The sequence below is a fragment of the Calypte anna genome, chromosome 18, assembly GCF_003957555.1.
Source record: "Calypte anna isolate BGI_N300 chromosome 18, bCalAnn1_v1.p, whole genome shotgun sequence".
In the NCBI taxonomy this organism is placed as follows: Eukaryota; Metazoa; Chordata; class Aves; order Apodiformes; family Trochilidae; genus Calypte; species Calypte anna.
Genome location: NC_044263.1, coordinates 6463123 through 6483918, shown reverse-complemented (window position 1 = coordinate 6483918; position 20796 = coordinate 6463123). Strand labels below are relative to the sequence as shown.

The window sequence follows — 20796 nt, the reverse complement described above, 5'->3', positions numbered from 1 at the left end:
ATCCTGGTGCTCAGCCTGGCCCTGTGACCCCTCCAGTTCCCTCAAGTGCTTCCCAGGGTGGTGGGACAGTGAATATTTGGTTATTTAGCTGAAGAGAGGATACAGAGGGCATGGCACTGTTGCACATAGGATTCAGGGTCTGTCCAGCACATCCATCCCCTCTAGCACCTTCCCCAGCCCTGTACCCAAGCTGATTGCCTCTCATCAGCTTTGGGGCCTCCTTTGTCTCTGCTCTACTCCTGGGTCCCTCTTTGCAAGTTTACAGATTAAAGCTGGGTATTTATGGAGGCTTTGCATCTGCCTGTTTGTTTTTTTTATTGCGTGAGAAATCCCTGCCCCAAGTCAGCGACGTGGGAGGCTGCTGCACCCAAGTGCTGCAGAGCATTGGGGCTGGAGGGGGGGTCTGGGAGCAGCCTTGGGGAGGGGGAAGCACCCACAGCCCCTTCCTCCCCACTGAGCCTTTTCGTTGCACATTTCAGACAGTCCAAAGGTGAGAGGGGAAGTGTAAACATGGCCTGTTAAATTAAAACCAACCTCCTCCCCTGCTGTTCTCATGGTGCGGAGTCCAGCATTCCCCAAATAACTCTGTCTTCCCACCAATGGCATCGCTGCTGCCGCTTGGCTGATGTCTGCAAAAAATGCTGGATGGCTTCAACACAAACAGACGTTGGCTCTTTTCTGCTTTCCCCCCCTCCAGCCTGGGGTCTCTTCACGTCAGGCTGAGTCGCCAAGGGCCCGGGCAGGAGGAGGCAGCTGGGCTGTCATGGTACTCCCTGCACCCTGCCAGCCCACGGGTTCTGCCGGACCCAATAACAGCTCCAGCTGTTTCCTGTGCTGTTGTCTTTCCTTCTTATCACGGTCGCGTGCTCAAACCAGCCCTCTTGAAGATGGTTTTAATTCCTGACTTGGGGTAGCGCTCCCAAAATGTGTTCCCCTCTTTCCATCACCCCCCAAAACACTCACACTCGTGGGGCTGTGCTGCTCACTAATCCTTTGCTAAGGGGAGGGCTGTGCCAAATCGGTGCTGTAGGCAATGGACCCCCTCCTGCTGCTGCCACGGTTGTTCTGGGACCGTACCCTGACACTTGTCCTGGTTTTCTTCTCCCCAGGCATTTGCCGTGGGATTCCTCCCCGCCGCCTTTCTCAGGGCTGAGCGGCCGCTGATGATTGCTCAGCCGAGTGGAGGAAACAAATGAGCCACTGGTCACACCCAGATCAGCCCCGAGGAGCCGGAATGTGGCCACCCCCCAAGCACACCGGGGGGGTTCTTTCGGCTGGTGGGGTCCCCGTGGGAGGGGTTTGGTGCAGAGCTACCCAAGAGGGATGTGTCTTACAGTGTTCTGCTGCTGTCACCCCCTCGCTCACCATCCCAGCTGCCCAGGGGACCTCTGGACAGCCTGAACATCAACCAGGGCCCGAAGCCTGGAAGGGGAGACACTGAGGGTATCTCCAAGCCACCCTCCCCAGGACGATCCCGGGGGTCAGGGGCCAGTTCTGCACAGCACCCCGGGCTGGCTGTCACCTCGCTCTGCCCTGCCTGACCCGGGATCTCGCACCCTCATCACCCCCCGCAGCCACTTCCCCAGCAGGGAGCAGGGCACTGCGGGGCCGGGGCAGAGCAAATCCCCCGGGTTTCCCCTGTGTCCCCATCCTCACTCCCTCCGCTCCAGGGTGCTGAGCAGGGGCCGGGGGCTGCTCGGGGGAGCGGGGCTGTTCTCCCATTCCGCCGGTTACCGGCCAGCGCGGCCTCCCCTGCCGCTTTTCCACGCAGTTTCATTTGAGGGTTTTAATTTCGCTTTTGAGGATCCGAACATCCCTACAACCCTGCGTTGCGGAGCAGTCCCCGGGCCGTTCAAGGGGTGAAGCCACAGGGAGTGTGAGCTCCGAGGGAGACCCAGAAGGTGCCCGGGAGAAGCGGTTAAAGCGGGAAACACCCCACGGATCCCCAACCACCGCCGGGGCTGGCAACGGTGACCCGGGGGAGACAGACCGGAGGCAGGGAGGGATGGGGGAGACGGAGGAGGCCCGGGGGGAGCTGTCAGCCCCACGGGGAGCGGCCGGGCGAGCACCGAGACCCAGAGGCATCGAGCCCAGGGCGACCCTGAGGCGGGAGCTCATTTACATAACCCCACCCACAATGCATCCTTATTTGAATAACCACACCCATCAACGAACCTTCTTTGGTCAGCGTCGTCCCGCCCCTCCCTCTGATTGGCTGCCTCATGCCCCGCGCCCCGCCCACCAGTATAAGAAGGGCGGGCGGGGGCCGGTACCTCAGAGGCTTCGGTGCGGTCGGCGGGGGACGTCCCGCGGCCGCCATGAGCAGCAGCGCGGGCCCCGCGGCGCGGCTCTGCCGCCTGGAGCGGGGACCGGATGGCTACGGCTTCCACCTGCACGGCGAGAAGGGCAAACCGGGCCAGTTCATCCGGCTGGTAGAGGCTGGCTCTCCGGCCGAGCGCTCAGGGCTGCGGGCCGGCGACCGGCTGGTGGAGGTGGACGGCGAGAACGTGGAGCGGGAGAGCCACCAGCAGGTGGTGGAGCGCATCCGCGCCGCCGCCGGGGCCGTCAGTCTCCTCGTCGTGGACCCGGTGGCCGACGAGCAGCTGCAGAAGCGGGGAGGGGCGAGTACCGAGCCCCCCGCGGTCCCAGAGCCGGCGGAACCTGCCGTGGCGCGGGAGCCCAGCGGCGGCCAGCGGGTAAATGGGCGTCCGGGGGCGGGGGATGGGACACGGGATCGAGGGGGTTCTCGGGCGATGAAAAGTGATTTTTAAGAAATGATGGTGTCCGAGATGGGGTCAGAACCTCCGGGGACCGCTCCGGTCCTTCCAGCCGTGCGAGCGGGCGCATCAGCCGCTGTGTGTCCCCGGGTGCCCTGTGCGATTTCGTTCTCGTTTTTCTTTTTCGCTTTGTTTTAAACACCGCTCCCCAGGAGCACTGGGCCCCGCCGCGCCCTGCTGCTTGTCTTTTTTTATTCTATTTGGGTTTGAGGGGCTTTGGGGGTTTTTTTGGGTGGTTTTTTCTTAACTTTTTTCCCCAGCAGCCGTGCTGGATGGCGAGTAGGGGCAGGCGGCTGCACGGGGCTGTTTGGACCCGTAACTGGGCAGCCCATCATGCCCATGAACCCTTCGGCCCCTCCTTGTGCTGCAGGGCTGGTAAAGCGGGGTGAGAAAAGCACCAGGGAGTGAAAGGGCTGGCGAGCTGCGACGTGCAGGTGAGCGGGTTAATGCACAGGCACGGAGCAGCGCCAGAGTACAAGGCAGAGGGTGTTTTTTTGGGGACCTGTGACTACAGGCGTCGGTGGCAGTCACTCATGCACTTAGCATGTCTGGTCTCCGCTGTGGGGTGGAGGTGGCAGAGCCCTTTCCTGGCTCAGGGGACGGATCCCGTCCGTCTGTCCTTGCATACAGACACCAATTCAGGAATTTCGGCCGCGTGGGAGTCAGCGGTTGCACAAACAAAGCGATGTGGAAAGGTGAGGAATTGAGAAAGAGTTGACCTTTCCTGGCTGGAGCTGTTCCTAGGAGACCAGGCTGCCAGAGAGAATACTCTTTTTCATTTACCCAGTAAAACGTTTGTTTGTTGTTACAACAGAGATGTGGATGGTTTTCCCGGGAAGCAGGTTCCTGGTGTTCCCTGGGGTGGGGAACCTTCTGGGGAGCTCCTGTGACCTGCTCTCAAAGCCCAGCTGGGGTGGAGACTGGTGGGACTGGCTTGAGCCTCAGCTCCTGGGGAAGGGTTTGTTCTGCGGGGCCTTCCCAGTGCTGATGCTGAGCCCCGGGTGGACTTTGGTGCCTCACTGAGCTGTGTCACACGGGGTTTTGCTGAGGATGAGGAGTTTTTATTAGTTGTGTCTCCTGTTGGACTTTAGCCCTGTGCTGGCTACTCGTTGTCCCCTACTGGGGCAGTGGTCTCATCCCTGCCTGGCCAAAGTCCCACTCCCACACCTCCTGTTCAGCTCAGTTCTACCCCTGTCACTGTCCTGCTTGTTTGTTGTCCCCTATGGCATCCCTGATCCCTTGGGTCATTCCCTGCTTAGGGCTGTGGTGTGTGTCCTTCCCTGTGTCACAGGACCAGTGAGACAGTCTGTGCTTTGCTTTCCACTTGGAAATCTCTCTGTTGGCTGGGAAAAATAAGAGATGTAGGTAATGCAGCTCAGGTAAGACCCTTGCCAGGCCTGGGGGGCTGAGGATGTCACCAAGGGGGACAGGATCCCAACATGCCACAGGGTAACTGCCTGCTCCTGGAGGCTGTTCCAGCCAGAGCAATGCAGAGAGCTGGGGGTGCAGCCCTGGCTGGAGATGCCTCACAGGTTTGGGGGTGACACTCTGGATGCAGCTTGCACAGTTGCCACAGATGGTTTCTCTGCTCAGGAGCAGGAAGTGGGTGACCCCAGGTGACATTGTTGCACAGCCCCAGATGGTTTCTCAACAGGTAGCAGAAAATCTTGTGGCTGGGCACAGGGCCCGGTGCTCGGGGCAGAAGAGCAAAAGCGAGTGGGTTTGGAGACATCACCCCAGCTGGGCACCCACTGAGGAGGGTGGGAAGATGCCGGGCGGGATGCCGAGCCAAGCCGGAGCGGGCAGAAAGGGATTTCTGGCAAGCTGGGAACACACTGGTGTGCCTGTTCTCTGGCTGCTGGCGGGCAGCCGATGCCTGCTGCCCCATCCCCCCCTATTCCAGCCCTATGGGCTGGTGGGATTCCCCTGGGATCTCTGCAGTGGGGAGCAGGAGGTTTGCATTTGTCCGAGTCCTGTTTGTTTTATTGGGCTGGACTTGCCTTTATTTGCTTAACCAGCCTGGAGACACTTGCTGCTGGGAGAGCTGGCCAGCAGCACCCATACCCTGCCCAGGGTTTGTCATCTCCCACCTTGGAGCAGGATTCAGCCTCTCTCCAAAACCTGCTGGGTCCTGCAGAGCTGGGACCCCCCTGTACTGGGGGGACTTAGACCACTCCTCCAGTTCCCAGTGCTGGGCATGGGCTGAGGCAGTTTGGGGGGGTTTGTCAAGGGCTTCCTTTTTTTTCCTGTGAAATCCTGGATGTTCAAATCCTCCTGATGCTGGGGCGAAGCTTTTGAGCCTCCCTGGAGGCAGCTGAGGAGCTGAGCCCCTCACCCCTCTTGTGCCACGCCGAGCCAGCGAGGTGACAGTCTGACACCCGGGGGCCACTCTGCTTCCGGGGGCCCCGTGCTGTGGGGACAGTCCCCAGAGCTCAGCAGGGAGCCCTGGCACTTTGTTCTCCTCCTGCCTTTGTTTCCGGAGGCTTCAGCTGCTGGGGAGTGTCTTGAGAAAGTTTTGGTGCAAACCACAGAGCGTTTGTGGGGCAGCAGTGGCAGCCATCCCACACCCTGGCACCATCTGTGGCTGTTTTTACCAGGGCAAGGTTATTCCTACAAGCCCTGGGCTTCCCTCTTGCAAATTTAATGTTAAATTAGAGCCCTCCCTGCCAGCAAAGCTCACCCCTCCTCATAAAACCCGAGTGAGCCTCAAGGACTGGGTTTTGGAGTACAACAGGGAGCAGATCCTCCCCCCATTTGGGAGCATAGCACTGGGGGGAGCTAGTGTCTAATTAGGAAATGAATTAAATTTCCTCTCAAGACAGCTGCATGAAAAGCAGCTCCAGGCAAACGGGACGTGACAGGGATGCTGCAAGGAGGCTGCTTTGCATCCCCTTTGTATGAAGCCCAAATGTGTGAGCCAGATTTCGGGACCCGTGTGAATTTGCTGGCCTGGGTGTCCTCAGAGCCGTCGTGTTTCTCTTTGAGCAACAGGGATTGCTGCTGCTGTTGGGCTTGTTGCTGCTTGTAGAGCTGCAGGGAGTTTCCTAGAACTTGTGGCTTCAAAAGCTGCCCTGAAACTGCTGTTGCCGGGGGCTGGGAGCAGGTCCTGGCACACAGTGCAGTTGGGGTCCCTGTGTCCCCGGGGCTGCTGGACCTGCTGGGTGGCTGAAGGTGCTGAGGAGGGATGGTCCAACAATACTCCTGGAGGGGAACAGTCTGGAGATGCCCCAAATCCTGTTTCAGGGTGGAATGCAATGGTGTGATGTCCCCAGCCCAAGTGAGCATCTCAGTGGGCAGATATCCCTCTGTTACCCCTGGGTGCAGAGGAGAAGGAGAGCACTTGATGCCTGTGCTGGGGACCAAGTGCAGCTTCCCCCACTGCCCTCCCCTCTGGAGGCTGTAATTGCTCCTAACGAGGTTCTGGCTGCTAATCCCTGCTCCAGCACGGTGGGAGGGCTGCTGGCATTGGAGGAGAGGATGCAAAAGCTTATAGAAATTAGGAGCATTTCCGTTCTCCTGCTATTCTGCTCCTGGCCTGCAGCCGTGGGGCTTTTAACCACATCCTGGGTGTTAACCTCAACCCTTCTCACCTCTGGTCCCTTCTGGCCAGGGGGACTTTGGAGCTGGGTGTTTCTCCTGCAGGATGTGGCTGCTGGAGCATCAAAGGCATTTATATATTTTTTTTTTCTCTGGGAGGTAGAATGGTGGCTGCCTGCAGGGTTTCTCCTGACACAGGGAATTTGGGGAGGGTGGAGGTGGCCTGGCCAGCAGGGCTGGAGGAGTTGCCAGCTGCTGGTGGGGGGGATGTTGTGGGGTCAGGTTGTGGGCTCATCCCGGCTGCCCTTGCACCTGGGGCTTCCACCTTCGCCTTGGAGCCTCCTTCACTGCTGTGACCTGCCCCGAGGCACTTGTCCACCCTGCAGGGCTATCAAACCTCTCTGCAACCCCCCAGATTCATGGTCCAGAGAGAGCCCTGCTGATGGGGCTGTGTTGGTGTTGGAGTGAAGTCCTCCCTCCTCCTCCTCCTCTTCCTGTCCCGGGAGCGCTGCCAGCGCCGCTTGCCGGGTGCTCCCCGTGGCTTTGTCTGGAGCTATCGGTGTGGAGCAACCCCGTGGTGCTGCCAAGGGCACCGGGAGCTCACAGAAACCAAACCCCCTCCCTGGCCCAGGGCAGGGACCTGGGGAGGTGCTGCCTTCCTCCAAGCTCCAGCAGCTCCTGCTTTTGGGTCTTGCTTTGGGTCTCCTCTGTTTCCCCCTTGCTGGAGATTGCTGCCTGGGTGGAGGGTGCAGGCACAGCACCCTGGGCACCCCATGAACCTGCTGCCCCCCGGGCACAGGGACCAGCGCAGAGCCTTGGTGTGATTCCATCCTTGGATGACCATGGGTGGAACCACAGTGTCCCATTCCTCCACACAGCCAGGGAGCCCACTGTTGGTCTGCAGAGGAGCCTTCACCAACTCTTCAGGGTGCAGGTGGAGTGGGTCCTGTGTCACTGCCATCACTGGTGTGTCCCGGCCTCACCTTTGCTCCCTGGCAGAGCCAGTTGGGTGCTGGCCCGTGCCTCCTTCCCTGGGGTGTTGGCAAGCAGTGCTGGGGCTGCACCAGCCTTGACCTCGCAGGAAGCTGTTGTGCAAGAGAATGGGGTTTTATCACAGCATCAGGCTCAGTGATAGCAAATGTGTCACCCTGGTCCATGCAGAACGTGCCACTGCAGTGGTGCCAGCACCCCAGGGTTAGGGTTTCCTTGCAAGAGGCAAGGGTTTTTCCTGGTGAGAAGGGAACATTGCTGTCCAGGGGACTGAAGAGCAGCACAAGTGTGGGTGTGGTTGGGGAAATTCTTGCAGTGTGGGTCCCCAGCAGTGCTATGGGTACCAAAGGAGAACAAACAAGCTCAGAAAAAATAGTAAATATTAACCCCCCTGGTGAGGAATACTACAGGAGCTCAAGCACAGATTTGCTGCTGGGAGAGTCCTACCAAAGCCCAGGAGCTGGTGGTCAGGGGGTTAAACCATTTTATATAAAAATAGATAGACATGGTGTTTGGGTGCTGGGGTCAGAGCAGTTCTCCTGACCATGCTGCAGGCAGGCAGCTGATCCATGTCCCTTGGTTCCTCTGATGCTCCTCAGGAATCCTGCTCCATCCTGGGCAAACAAAGGCATCTCCTGTTTGCCAGACTCCTGGGATGCTCTTGCTTCCTTCACTGCTGCCCTGTGGGGAACTGTGCTGTTAACAGGCTCGTGGGAGCAGGGCTGCCCCAGCTCTGGTTGCTGGTGGATCCACATGTCAGGGTGAAACTGGGTACAGATGAGCTGGGTGTTTCCTCCTGGAGAGGTGGATATCCCACATCTTGCTGCCCTGGTCAAGCTGGTTTCTCTGTTTTGCAATCACAGAAGGTCATGTTGGGGTGTGAATTGGAGCTGTTCCATGCTGGAGCTCCTTATGCCCCTCCCTGCCAGCACCAGCTAGGGGAGGTCCCACTGGTCCCACCACTGGATTTGCCATGGAGGGGGGGCTGGAGGAGATCTGCACCCTTGGCTCCTCTTGGCAAAGTCTTCCTGGGTGGGGTAGGATGGGATGAGGTGGGGTTGAATGGGATGGGATGGGGTGGGGTTGGATCGGACAGGGTGGGAAGGGGATACTTCCCAGCCAGCCTGGGCTGTTTCCTCCTCCACCTTCACGTGGCAGTTGCAGCCCTGATCCCAAAAGGAAGAACGTGGTCTGGGGACACTCCTAATAACATGTTTCCTTTACGTTTCGCTGCAATTAGTGTGCCCTGCATCTAATTAATTAACTAGAACCTGAGGTCACGGCATGTTTCAGCACCTGGTGTCCCAAAATGGAGGTGTCCATGGGTGCAGGTGGCCACCCAATGTCCCTGCTACCCAAGCAGGTGCCTGGTGGTCTCTGGGTGCTGGGGGGGTGTCAGGAGCAGCTTTCCCACAGGCTGTCCCTGTTGCAGGAGGAGCTGCGACCTCGGCTGTGCCACATGAAGAAGGGGCCCAATGGCTACGGCTTCAACCTGCACAGTGACAAGAGCCGCCCGGGGCAGTACGTGCGCGCCATCGACCCTGAGTCACCAGCTGAGGCAGCAGGGCTGGCCCCCCAGGACCGCATCATCCAGGTGTGCTGGGGGACAGGGGTAGGGGTCTCTCAGTGCTCCCTGGCATCCCAGAGATGTGTGTGATGTGTGGTGGTGTCTCCAACCCCGGTGTCTCCCAACCCATGCCAGCCTGGTCCCCTCCCAGGGGTGCAGCCAGGTGGTGGGGGGGGTGGCAGAAGCACTGCTGAGCACTAATGAGCTGTCTGTGGGATGTGCTGTCCCCTGCTTGGAGCAGGAGTGTCCCTGGGGTGGGGCAGGCTGAGGACAAGGTGCATGGTGGCCCCAAGCTTTGCTGCTGGCCGTGACTGGGGTGGGGATGGGGACAGGGTTTGTGCCAAGCAAGATGAGGGCAAGGACCAGACCCTAACCTAACATTAACCCTGCCCCACGCTCATCAGGGGATGGTGCTGCCACCTTTTCTGGGAATAAACTACAGGCTCTCCGGGGTCCATGCCATGGCACGAGGGCTTTGTGCCCATCTCCTGCCAGCCCCAGGACCCTGCCCCACCAGCTGCTCCCTGACAGCTTTGTCCATGCGATCCTGTGCTAATCACTCAGAGGAAAATCTGCTTTTAATGAGGTTTTGTTTGCTTCACTGCTAATCCCTGCGAGGCTGCAGGTACCTGCAGGGCCTGTGGGGTGGCCGTACTGGGGCTGTGACTGGTACCTGAACCTTCCATGGTACTGGAACTGGTACCTGAACCTTCCATGGAGCTCCGGAGGGACAGATGTCCCCTGGCCCCAGCAGGTCACCCAGCAGTGACACGGTGCCATGCCCACAGGTCAATGGGGTGTGCATGGAGGGCAAGCAGCACGCTGATGTGGTGGCAGCCATCAAGGCAGGCGGTGACGAGACCACGCTGCTGGTGGTGGATGTCCTGACAGATGAGTTCTTCAAGAAGTGCAAAGTGGTGCCCTCAGAGGAGCACCTGACAGGTGGGCTGGGGGCTCTGCTGCAGGGAGGGGAGGGAGTTGTCACCTCTGGGTCACCTTGTCACCAAACCTGCGGGTGTCCCTGAGCCCTGGGAGGAGGTGGAGTTTCATCACCCCAGAGCCAAGCAAGGTCACTTGGCTTTGGCATCTCCCTGCTGGGTTGGGGAGGGGCTGAGGCAGGTTTATGGCCCAGGTTGCACTTTGGCAGGGTTTATGGCTCGGGGAGTGAACAGGCAGCACCTGCCCTTTGCTCTCCTCCACAGCCTTGGCTCGGCCATGACCCCATCACTGGTGTCACAGTGGTCCCCAGGAAGATTGGGGGGGGTGTCTCACTGGGCTCTGTGTCATGGCTGTCATCATGGGAATGTACCTGGTGCCTGCCAGCATCTCCCTGGGCTGTGGGGATGGCTGTGAGGGGTGGGTTAAAAATGTGGGATCCAGCCAGCCCCTGGGTAGTACTGGGTGAGCCTTTGCTGGGCACTGCTGTGCCTACTGGTGAGGGGACAAAAAACCTGAACTCACCCAGCACCTGTGCCTTCACCCTGCAGGTCCCTTGCCAGAACCCATTGCCAATGGAGATCTTGAGAAGGTAAGAGAGCTTCTGCTGGGTTGTAATCCCTCTGTGCCCATCTCTGGACACACACCCTGCTTGTTCAGGTGTCCCTTTGCCCATGATGTCATTGGGGATGCTGCCAGGCTGTCACACCAGAGGAGGTGCCACCAGAAAGGGGACCAAGAGCTGGTGTTTCCCAGGAAGGAGTTTGCCTGTGGGGCAGAGTGCCATGGAAGTGGCTGCAATGCCTTCCTGCTCCTCCATCCTCAGCATACAGCCGGGCTGGTTGTTCTGCTGCTGGGATCCAGCCCTGCAGCCACCTTCCTCCTCCTCCTTTTCCCTCTAAAGCTGGGGCAGTCAGGCTGGGGTTTAATCCTTCCCTGCTCCGGATGGGCAGCACTGGAGGTATTTATGAGCCTGGAGCTTGCAGGGGATTACGTGTGGGGAGGATGAATTTTGTGGCCCCCTGAGCAGGAATCACAACTCTGCAGGCTGTTCCCAAACCCACAGGCTGCAGCTGCCCCACTCATACTCACTCTCTGTTCCCCCACCCCCAAGGAAAATGGTGGAGAGCTGAGGTCCAACTCTGTGTCTGAGAGCCCATCCAGCCCTGTGCCAGTGGCCGTGTCCCCTGTTTCCAGCGAGAGCCACAGCGAGGTAGGGCTGGGGGTGTCAGGGAGAGGTGGTGGCTGGAGAATGGGGTCTGGGCTGACCACAGGGGTTGTCCTGGGGGGTCACAGAGGAGCTGACACAGCCTCTTGCCCCCTCCAGCCTGATGCACAGGAGAGTGACAAGCACCATTCAGCATCCAGCTCCCTCCTGGACCTTGACATCCCCCTGGCAGTGGCCAAGGAGCGGGCACACCAGAAGCGCACCAGCAAGCGAGCACCCCAGATGGACTGGAGCAAGAAAAACGAACTGTTCAGCAACCTGTGAAGGACCCAGGGTGGAGGGCCAGGGTCCACTGACCCCCCCTAGCCTTGCACCCACCTCTCCTGCATCCCCATCCTCTCCATCACAGGCTCCTGGTGGGGATATGAGGCCACTCCCCACCACCCTGACCCAAGGGTGGTCAGTGAGCATCACCACAGCTGGTGCCTGGGTGGTGGTTTTAGGCTGGAGAGAGCTGGGTGGGTGCTGGGGGACTGCCCCTCTCTGTGAAACCATTCCTGGGGTGCTCCTGCAGCTCCACCTTGGAGCCGTGTACACCCTGATAGGAACAAGCAGGGGTTTAGGAGGATTTGGAGTGGTCTGGTGGCCAAAACTTCTGATCCCTTCTGCTCCTTGGTTCTTCCTTCACCCCAAACTCCATCTCCATTTGAGCCCTCTTTCCCAAACTGCCCTCTAACTGCAAAATATGAGGCTTTTAGTGACTTTTAGCAAGCCCCACCTGCCTGGCCACTGACCACAGTGATTCCTCCCTGGGGTGTTTGACCCCACTTGGCAAACTCCGTCCACAATGGCCCTGTCCCCTTGCCCCTCGGGTCCCAGTGGGTGTGAGAAGCCACATGAGTGCCTGGCACAGTGGGCAACCCCCAGCAACTCACCCCTGGGAATACTCTGGGAGAGGAGAGGGTGTCTGGAGCCAGCAATAATTATCTCCTTTGCTCCAGCTCACTCCTGCAGACAGAGCTGATCAGGGTTTGAATCCAACACTGTTTAATTTAAAAGGTTTCTCAATAGACTTTTTTTTTTTTTCCAAGATAAGAGTTTTCCAATCACACTGGCTTTTTTTGTTTTTTTGTTTTTTTTTTTTTTTTGTTTTTTAAAAAGAAAAACATGTATTTTGTGGAAATTCTTCCTGTGGATGTGTTGTTTCTGTGTTTTGTGATCGGGTGTTGTTCGTACTTGTCCAGCTCAAGAGAAATTCTGTTTACTGGAATAAACCTTCCTGACTTCACACGTCCGGTTTAAGCCTAAATCCTTCCAAGCTCCAGGATGTGCAGGGGCTCACTGGGGGCTCCCCGTGCTGCCAGGGCTGGGGAAAGAACCAGGTAATGCTCTTGATGTTGGGGGACACTGGGGCTGATTTGGGTGCCCCCTGGCACCCAGTGGGGCCAGGCTGGGGGAATGGGGGAGGGAGGAGCTGGTCCCATTGTGGGTTAATGCCTCGGGGTGATTAAATGGCTTTAATCCCCTGGGAAGTGCAGGGGGCGAGGGGGGGGGGATGTGAGGCTCTAATCTGTGTCTGCTGGTCTGGCTGGAGTGCAGCAGCTCTGCTGGGGGCAGCCTAAACCTGGAGTCCTTGTCCCCTCCTTCTACCTCACCCCCCCAAGACCCCTCGGGACAAGCAGGGTGTCCCTGCCTGTGATGGGGTGCAGTGCTATGTGATGGGGTTGCTTATGTGGGGCAGGAGTGGGAGCATTTTGGGGTCCTGGGAGCATTTTTTGTCTCTTTTCCTGATCAGGGCATCCTGGGGACTGATTCCCTCTGGCTGATCCCTGCTGGGACACCCCCGTAGCCCAGTGGGGAGACTGTGGGTCTGGGACAGACCCAACTTTGTTTCAAGTTGCCAGGGGGAGGGCTTTTCCCAGCCGCCCGTGGAGGGGATCGTGCTGGCCTTGCTGGGACCTGGGATGCCAAGCAGGGAGCTCGGTGGCTCCACAGCAACCAGCAGGGCAGAGGGAGCCAGGACAGGGCCAGAGAGGGCAGCACTGTGCCCCCATCGACCCTGGCAGCAGAGGTTAAAAGAAAGGATTTTCCCCACCTTGGTGACTTTTTAGTGGGGCAAATCCCACCTCCAGCTACGTGTTCCCTGCCAGTCTGACCTTGCTCCTCTGGCTGAGGGGTGAAAGGCTTCAGAGAAGGAGCATGGAGCCTGCAGTTCACCCTGCAGGTTCTGCAAATCTTGTTCTGGGGGACAGAATCCATTTGTGCCTGGAGCAGGTGACGAAGAGCACAAGGATTAGTGGCCCTCGTCATGGTAATCCCAGCTGGAAGCAGAGCTGCTCTTCACTTTATTACCCCACAAAGCTTTTGCTACAACTAAATCCACACTAAATACTTGTTGTTTAAAAGGCTGTGATACACTGTTCCCACACTCGGTTTTAATATCAGTCACAGGAATGATGTATTTTAATTGAACTAAAATTGGAAAATTAAAACCTCCAGGCCCTAAAAATACAGGCACTAAAAATTCCACAGTCTACCAATTTCAGACAAAAACACCCCTGGGCAAATCTGAAAGCTGTTTACCTGCTGCTTTCTAATTGGAACAAATAATTTCTGGTCTGGAATTGGCCATTACGGCTGCTATTACAGCGGGAAAACAGGCAGGAGCCTCGGTTATCCTCACCTTCTGTCCTCTCCTCTTAGCAAACTTCCCTCCTGTGGAGAGTGCGGGGCAGAGAAGGTAAGGCTGAAGAGCTGCATTAATATCTCTGTCCAGGGGGAGTCAGGCATTGCCTCTTCTTCAGCAGCAGATCTCGAGCACATCGCAGCGGTGGCTCTTTGGCTTCTGCCTAAATCCTGAGCTCCTTGAAGAAGAGGGGCTCAGGTCTGTCCCCTTTCGGTTGTGTTTTCCCGGTACAACGAGGTGCAGTGTCCCTTCACTGAGGTCTCCTGGTCCAAAGCACAGCCCTGAAACTCAGGGGGTTGTGACCCTCCTGCAGCTGCTGCTCCCCTGCCCCCCAGCCAGGTTTTGCTCTGGTCTGGGTGCAATCATTTTCACCCTGTTCACGTCTCCTCTGGCTGTGCTCACCCACACCTCTGCCTCTCTCTTCCAGGACCCAGCAGTGCCCCCCCTGCAACCCACCACACCCCAGAAAACAGGGTTCAAAAGGGCCCTCGCTGCCCTTCACAGCTTCTAACCAGCCTTTCAGCTGCCAAAGCCAGCCAAAGCTAAGCCCTGCTGCTCACAGATTGTGCTCAGGTACCTCAAATCTTGGCCAAGTTTTTTATTCAAGAGAAAACATCCTAAGCCACGAGCATGCTGAGAACTGGCTCTGTAGAACTGATGAATCCGGCTCTAAGGCAGGGGAAGAAGGAACTGTGGGTGCTCCTTGTCCAGAAAGTGGCAGCATCAGGATCAACTGCTGATGATTTTAAGCTCTGCTGGAACAGCATGTCACAGTTACAGTGATTCCTAGTCAAGCCTGTGAATTATTAGTGGCTCTTCTCCAGGTACAAATTTCAGGCAGTATTCCTGGCTGCTGCAACAAGGTGTAAAGTTGACACAATGACAGAGTAACCAAAGGAGACAGATGAGAAGAGCCAAGCTCATTGCTGACTCAGTGGTGTCCTCCACACCCAGAAAACCAGGGCTGTGTCTGGATGTGTCTGTCAGGTCTCCAGCGCCCCAGCTGGCAGCTTCACTTCAAGGTAACTCTTCTCCTCCACGTGCTTTGTCTGCTCCAGGAGCCACTGTTTCTCCTGGTCACTGACATCCAGCCTCAGTGTCACCTCTTGGAAAACGTTGTTCACAGCAACCTGTGGTGTACAGAGGAAAAACAGCTCAGTCCCTGTCTTGGGGCACACACTGCTCATGTCTTCCCTATGAAGAAGAGGGGTTGTTACTGCACCTCCTTAAAATGAAGCTTTTTGAACATGCAGATACTGGCTTCGTTTTCCTGACCAATCTTTGCCTCAAACTTAGTGATCCCCAGCTTTTTCACTCCTGCAAAAGGAATCAGAAAGAGAAGTGTTTCTCACACCTGCTTGGCTGCCACACCTAGGAAGGCAGAGGACTCCAGTTTGTGGGGCAGATGTGTCCCTTACTGCCCTGTTTGTATCACTGGGAATATCTGCTTCTAGATTACATCCCCACTGTTCCCATGTGTTGAGCCACCCTTACCATAGGACATCATCATGAGAGTTGCCTCCTTCCCAAACCCTCTGCCTCGGTAGCTGGGCTCTGAAAGAGACAGCCACAAAAGTCAGCATCACAAGGGACAAATCAGCCACACCAGGCACCTCAGAAGAGACAAAAGGATGCTGACCAGGGCTGGGCAGCTGTGGTAAAGCAACGAGAATAAAAAGCTGCTGAACAAAACACCTGCCTGCAGCTGGCCTCAGCCACAGTGACAGAGGCACAAGGTAGGAAGCAGAACCTGACCTGCAATCATAATTTCAATCTCTCCCAAGGTTGGATCCTCTGTGTCAGTGAGGAAGAGGTTCACATCTCCCACCATGCAGTGCTCATCCCCACACGTCTGCCCATGCCACCGCTCTGCATCCAGCACGATGAAGGTGCACTCTGGGGAGAACAAAAGCAGCAGCATTGCCATGGGAATTATTCATGAATTACTGAAGGGTGACATTAGAGGCATGCCATGGACAGAGGAACAACAGTTCCCACATTGTTAACAGCCAAGGAAGAGCTAATAATTGGGCTTCCCACGCCAAGAGTGCCTGCTCCCATCCTTGGAAACAGAAGAAATATTTTGGGAAACCTGGAGTGAGGGTAATGCAGCCACCAAGACATGAAACAGATTATTTAAGGAGGATGAAAACTTTCATCCTATGAGTGAAGTCTCTCTGCCTTGTCTCACTCAGTTGCAAGCCTGGGCAAAGAACTATTTGGTGCACAGGAGATCTAGTGATTCACTTGGGCTGTTTTACTTTTGCTTTGAATGCCAGCTAAGACAAATGCTTCTGACTGAAGTCTTTTTCAGCCTCAGTGTTCTGCAGCTCACTGTTTCGATCAGGATTTTATGGGCAGTGATTCATTACCTGTAGGATAGCCAGGGAACAAAGTCAGTCACCACCCCTCTATCAGGTTATTATAGAGTAATTCAATTACTCAATAAAAATTACAACCCCTCTGCCACCTTTTTATGATGATCAGAGCTGAGGAGTGCTGACTGTGCAGGAGCAGGTCAGCACATCATGCTGTGGGAAGTAAAACACTGTAATCTTTGAAAAACTCCATAAAAAGGACACCAACAGCCCCAGGCATTCTCTACTTCACTGTGAACCAGCTATAACAAAAAGCCAGTTTGAAGCTATTGTTGTAGCTTCACATCCCATCCACTTCAAGAAGTAGCACCCAGTCACTGGGACCTCTGGGGGCCTTTACAGGGCAGCAGGGACCCGCTCACCACTCCCAGCCTCTTGGGAAATGCTGAAGGCACTCACTGTCTGTGTCCTCCCGCCAGCTGCGCTGCATCTCGTACTCCTGCTCCAGGCTGAGGGGCTCAGAGGCAGTCAGGTGCTGCAGCTCCTCTGACTGCATCCACTCATGGTACCTGACAGGGAGACCCAGACCCAGATCACTGCCTGAGCTAAGGCTTCACAGGCAGATTTCCACAAGCACTGGAAGGATCAGGATGTGATAAATCAGTTCTGGAAGCACTACCCTGGCAACTTCAAGGTATCTGTGAGCTTCTCCCCCATATCTAACACAGGAATCAATGGAAATTTAATGAGTTTGTCCATCCTGGGGTTTGATGAGTGCCTGATGCAAACCTGATGTTTTAAAAAGTACCAAGTTTCTGTGCATTTCATCCCAACAGAGACTGACACAGCATCTCCTGGACACTGACAATAAGACTAACACTGACACCTTCGTGCTGAGGCTGCAGCTGCCCAGGTCAGCACATTACAAACTCCCTGTGTGCCTGCTTCCATTTATCAACCATCCTGCTGGCTCTACACGTTGAAATTTTGCTCTTCTGTTGTCTTTAGGAGAAGACATCAGACTCACAGCCAGGTATTTCCACTTCTGTGGGCACACAGTGGCAGAGATGAAGTTCTCTTTGTCATCAGAGCTGGCAAAGAGCACAGACCTGCCAAGGGTCTCTGCTGCTGGAGCACAGAGGGCCAAACTGATTGCATTCCTATGGGTTCTCTTTCCAGTGTGGCTCCCAGGAGGAAAAGGGCCCCGTGGCTCCCAAGCCAGCAGCATTTCCAAACAGGACACTTTTACAAAGAGAAGTGAAACCAGACTGTGCAGAGCTCCACGTACCGGGGCACATGTGCAGCAGTGTATGGCACCAGGGTCACCCTCTGTCCCTGCAGCACGGTGTTCTGGTTAATCTTCATGGTTTCCCCACACAGCACCCCACTCCGTGTCTCCAGCGAGGCCAGGGGCTGGCAGAGCCCATCGGGAGCCAGTGGCAGCCTCTGTCTGTGCAGACAGGACCCAGCTCACACCGGGACACACACAGCAGCCTCCCCGCGGGCCCCTGCTGCCCCCTACCCAGGACAGGGTTGGATCGGGACTGAGTGTCCTGACAGGGGACACTTCATGACAGGAGGAGGCATCCTGCTCCGGAACACCATGGGGTGAGGGGCTGAGGGGGGGCCGGGGGGGATCGGAACCCGCGGGGCTGAGAGGGGAATTGGGGCTGAGGGGGGATCGGGACCCGCGGGGCTGAGCGGGTATCGGGGGGGGGGGGTAGGGGGCCGGGGCTGAACGGCTGAGCGGAATAGGGGCTGAGGGGGGATCGGCACCGATGTGGGGATCAGGACTGAGGGGGGATCGGGGCTGAGCGGGGATCGGGACTGAGGGGGACCGGGGCTGAGGGGGGATCGGGACTGAGGGGGGGATCGGGGACTGAGGGGGGGATCGGGACTGAGGGGGGGGATCGGGGCTGAGCGGGGATCGGGGCTGAGCGGGGATCGGGGCTGAGCGGGGACCGAGGCTGAGCGGGGACCGGGGCTGAGCGGGGACCGGGGCTGAGCGGGGACCGGGGCTGAGGGAAGATCGGGGCTGAGCGGGGATCGGGGCTGAGCGGGGATCGAGCTCCGCGGGTCTGAGCGCTCCCGTCTCGCGCGTGACTCTCTACCTGCCGCGCCCTCCTGCGCACGCACACACCCCACGCCCCGCCCCTTCCTCCCCACCAATCGCGTTCGGCGCTTTCCCGGCCCCGCCCTCGGGGACGGTCACGTGCGCGGAAGGGTTCCCCCGGCTGGGGCGCGTGCGCTATAAGAACCCCCGCCCTCTCCCCCCCTCCTCACGCCCCGCGGCGCTCGAAGGGGCGGGGCCGGCGGCGCGAGGCGCTGCGGGTGAGGGTGCGGGGCTGGGAGAGGGGAGGGGGTGTGGGGGGCACAGTGCGGGGGGGCTGGGGGGGTCTGAGGGGGGTTGTGCCCCGAGCAGTGCTGGGGAGGCCGCTGAGGGGGTCCCTTAGTCAGGGTAAGGCCTGGGGAGGGGGTGAGCGGGAACGGGAAGGCCCCGGCGGGAGGTGGGGGGGAAAGCCCAGAGGGGGCTCTGAGGGGCTCTGAGGGGCTCGGGGAGTTTCCCCGGGGAGGGCAGGGTGGGCGAGCTGCGGAGGGAACCCGGGCAGGCGGCGGGAAGCAGCGGGGCCGGGGGCTTCAGTAGGCTTTGGGGGACTGTGGGGTAGAGCCCCCTCCGGGCTGAGGTGAGGGCCCCTCAGGGCCAGGCCTCCCCCGGCCGTGCCCCGGTGTCTGTGTCCCTGCCCGCCGTCCCGCTGCTCCCCGGGGGTTGTTGGGCTGGGGGTCTGGAGTCGAGGAGGGTGTTTGGGCTGTGAGGGTCGGCAGAGAGGTGTGGGGAGGAACAGGGCTGCCCCATGGGTTGTGTCACCTACCCTGGGCTGTGTCTCTGTCAGCTCATCAGGCGTTTGGGTTTCCCAGAGGTGCTCCTGGCTTGTGAAGTTTGTGCTTGGTTTGTCCCAGCTGGGGTGGTGAAGTAGGAGTGTGTGTAGAAGTGTGAGGAATTTGGGACAGCCCTTAAACAATTCAGCCCTGGTTAATTGTTTATTTGCTCTGAAACCTTTCAGGAGGTTTGGGTTCACCCTTCCCCCTTTAGTTTTTCTAAGGCAGTGTGACATCCCCCCAGTACTTCTGCTTGGAAGCCATGGTACATGTCAAGAATGCCTTGATTCCTTTCATCAGTCCAGTGTTTTCATTTATCTGCTCATGTCTGTGTTTGAGATCATGCAGAGGCTGCAGACTTTTTTATTATTATTTTTATTATTTACTGCTTTGGCTTGCAGGAGGCACGTGCAGCAGTATGAGATCATCCTCAAGGCAGGCATTCTTCCTCTTGAGGTTTTGGTGTCTGAAACAGCCCCTCTGGTTGTTTGTGGAAGGTGAGGTTTGGTCATCTCTTGCTGTGTTAAGGGCAGGGCCTTCTGGTTACTTTTAAACTAGTTTAACAGGAATGAAAACTTTTCAGTAGAGTTTTGAAGGAAGGGATTCTGCTGAGTGGGCCATGTCTGTCCAAAGTGCAAGGTTCTGCTGAAACCCACTTTTGGTCTGTGTAGAAGATTGATGTGTAAAAGCTGACTTGTGAGTTTCCCCTCCTTCCAAAAGCATTCACACAACTTTGTGATGTTTCCCCTAGGTTAAGGGAAAAAGAAGCTGCAAACACCTTCCCAAAACCCCATCCTTGCTCTGCTCTGAGTTTCTCCACTGTCTTCACCATGGCTGGTGGCATCACTGACACAGGAGAGCTTTATTCTCCCTATGTAAGTACCACTCTCTGTGGGTTTGCTCACAAGTCTTTTCAAAATCCTCTTCTCTCAGTGTTTTATTTTCTGCTTCCCCATGGACATAACCTCAGTGTTTCAAGAGAGAGTGGATATCAAACTCTACTTAAAAATGCTTTGTGTTTGTAGTTATTGGGGCTTTGATATCACAGATCACTTTATATAATGAGAAGGGATGGTGCCTGCTTAAAGTAGAGTTTAAAACTGTTAAAAAAAGCATCATTTCCCATGCCAGTTCTTGCACCCTTTTACCCAATCTCCTAAACATTTTCTTCAGCCCAAATTGTCAGCACAAACACAGCAAATTGTGCCATGGAAACTTTCCCACTTTGCTTCTCTGTTTTATATTTATGTAACATTAAAGTTTACCTTTTTGCAGCTGTTGTAGTAATTTGTTTCAAACCACTGTAATGAGGATGTTTCTTCCTTGTAATGTGGTGTCCTGTGAAGCTGCAGGGCCAATTGCTGCTTTTTTTTTCCTGTGTTACTGGAAGTTCTGGTTTTTATAGCCACAAGTGTTCTTATAATGTCAGCTCTTAATAGATGTTTATAAAGTGCTGGTTTTAATTTTATTTTTTTCTGAACTTGCTCAACATAGAACCAGTCCTGAAATTCATGTGTTGGCATTCAAATGCTTTCAAACTTCAATCCCTGTGTTAATGACTGAATTTAGAAGGACTGGATATTAACTGCAGAAATAGGTCACAAGTGAGAAAATGGAGAACAAGCCAGTAACTGGGTCGTCCAGACCCTCAAGGATTGGTGTCACCTGCTTTTATGTTGTTAAGTTAGTGTTGCATAGGTTTCCTGGAGTTTAACCTCACAGGCTGTGACTCTCTTCTCTCCCTGAAGATTTCTGGCCAGGCTAAACACAGGAGCACCATTCCCATCTCAGTCAGCTTGACCAAAGTCAGAGAGAATCACTTGAGGGTTTTTATTCAAGAGTCCTTCACTGAAGAGTGAGTCCTGGCCCTGGGCACTTGAGTTGTGCTCAGGGAATGACAGCTCTGTCAACTGAATGAAAAGAACTCTTCTGCAAGCTGC

At 56.5% G+C, this 20796-nt stretch overlaps 3 protein-coding genes across 8 annotated transcripts in view; 2 read left to right on the top strand and 1 right to left on the bottom strand.

The window, feature by feature from the left end:
• The first annotated feature begins 2282 nt into the window (after window positions 1-2282).
• Window positions 2283-11966, top strand: SLC9A3R1 (SLC9A3 regulator 1). Its single transcript, XM_030461585.1, has 6 exons — window positions 2283-2696; window positions 8737-8898; window positions 9660-9813; window positions 10359-10399; window positions 10922-11020; window positions 11135-11966. The coding sequence occupies exons 1-6, from the start codon at window positions 2319-2321 to the stop codon at window positions 11297-11299; spliced, it is 999 nt and encodes a 332-aa protein (XP_030317445.1). The 5' UTR covers window positions 2283-2318; the 3' UTR covers window positions 11300-11966.
• Window positions 11967-14244: 2278 nt separating this feature from the next.
• On the bottom strand, window positions 14245-18866 carry NAT9 (N-acetyltransferase 9 (putative)). Of its 2 annotated transcripts, none has more exons than XM_030461595.1 (7): window positions 18846-18866; window positions 17268-17429; window positions 16439-16548; window positions 15417-15557; window positions 15156-15215; window positions 14884-14978; window positions 14245-14791 (listed from the first exon to the last, which is right to left on the bottom strand). In XM_030461595.1, exons 2-7 carry the CDS (start codon window positions 17342-17344, stop codon window positions 14645-14647), a joined length of 630 nt encoding a protein of 209 aa, XP_030317455.1. In that variant the 5' UTR covers window positions 17345-17429; window positions 18846-18866; the 3' UTR covers window positions 14245-14644. The 2 variants fall into 2 exon arrangements, with proteins under 2 accessions (XP_030317455.1, XP_030317456.1); XM_030461596.1 differs by lacking the exon at window positions 18846-18866 and adding an exon at window positions 18091-18118.
• TMEM104 (transmembrane protein 104) overlaps window positions 17280-20796 on the top strand; it is a 43511-nt gene continuing 39994 nt past the window's right edge. The window contains exons 1-3 of one of the 5 annotated variants that reach the window (XM_030461572.1): window positions 17280-17587; window positions 19258-19353; window positions 19608-19731. In XM_030461572.1, coding sequence (XP_030317432.1) covers window positions 17343-17587; window positions 19258-19353; window positions 19608-19731 — 465 coding nt within the window. In that variant the 5' untranslated portion in view covers window positions 17280-17342. Of the gene's footprint in view, window positions 17588-18243; window positions 18311-19101; window positions 19122-19257; window positions 19354-19607; window positions 19732-20796 lie in introns of those variants that run through there. The other 4 variants (XM_030461570.1, XM_030461573.1, XM_030461575.1 and 1 more) reach the window with 4 other exon arrangements.

Excerpts from the sequence above, each read along its gene's own strand:
- SLC9A3R1 (XM_030461585.1), top strand. The coding sequence starts at position 2,319 with ATGAGCAGCAGCGCGGGCCCCGCGGCGCGGCTCTGCCGCCTGGAGCGG. Across the intron at positions 10,400-10,921 it reads CCAATGGAGATCTTGAGAAG|GAAAATGGTGGAGAGCTGAG; the intron begins GTAAGAGAGCTT and ends CCCACCCCCAAG. Across the intron at positions 11,021-11,134 it reads CCAGCGAGAGCCACAGCGAG|CCTGATGCACAGGAGAGTGA; the intron begins GTAGGGCTGGGG and ends TGCCCCCTCCAG.
- NAT9 (XM_030461595.1), bottom strand. The coding sequence starts at position 17,344 with ATGAAGATTAACCAGAACACCGTGCTGCAGGGACAGAGGGTGACCCTG. Across the intron at positions 16,549-17,267 it reads ACTGCTGCACATGTGCCCCG|GTACCATGAGTGGATGCAGT; the intron begins GTACGTGGAGCT and ends TCTCCCTGTCAG. Across the intron at positions 15,216-15,416 it reads GATTGAAATTATGATTGCAG|AGCCCAGCTACCGAGGCAGA; the intron begins GTCAGGTTCTGC and ends TGTCTCTTTCAG.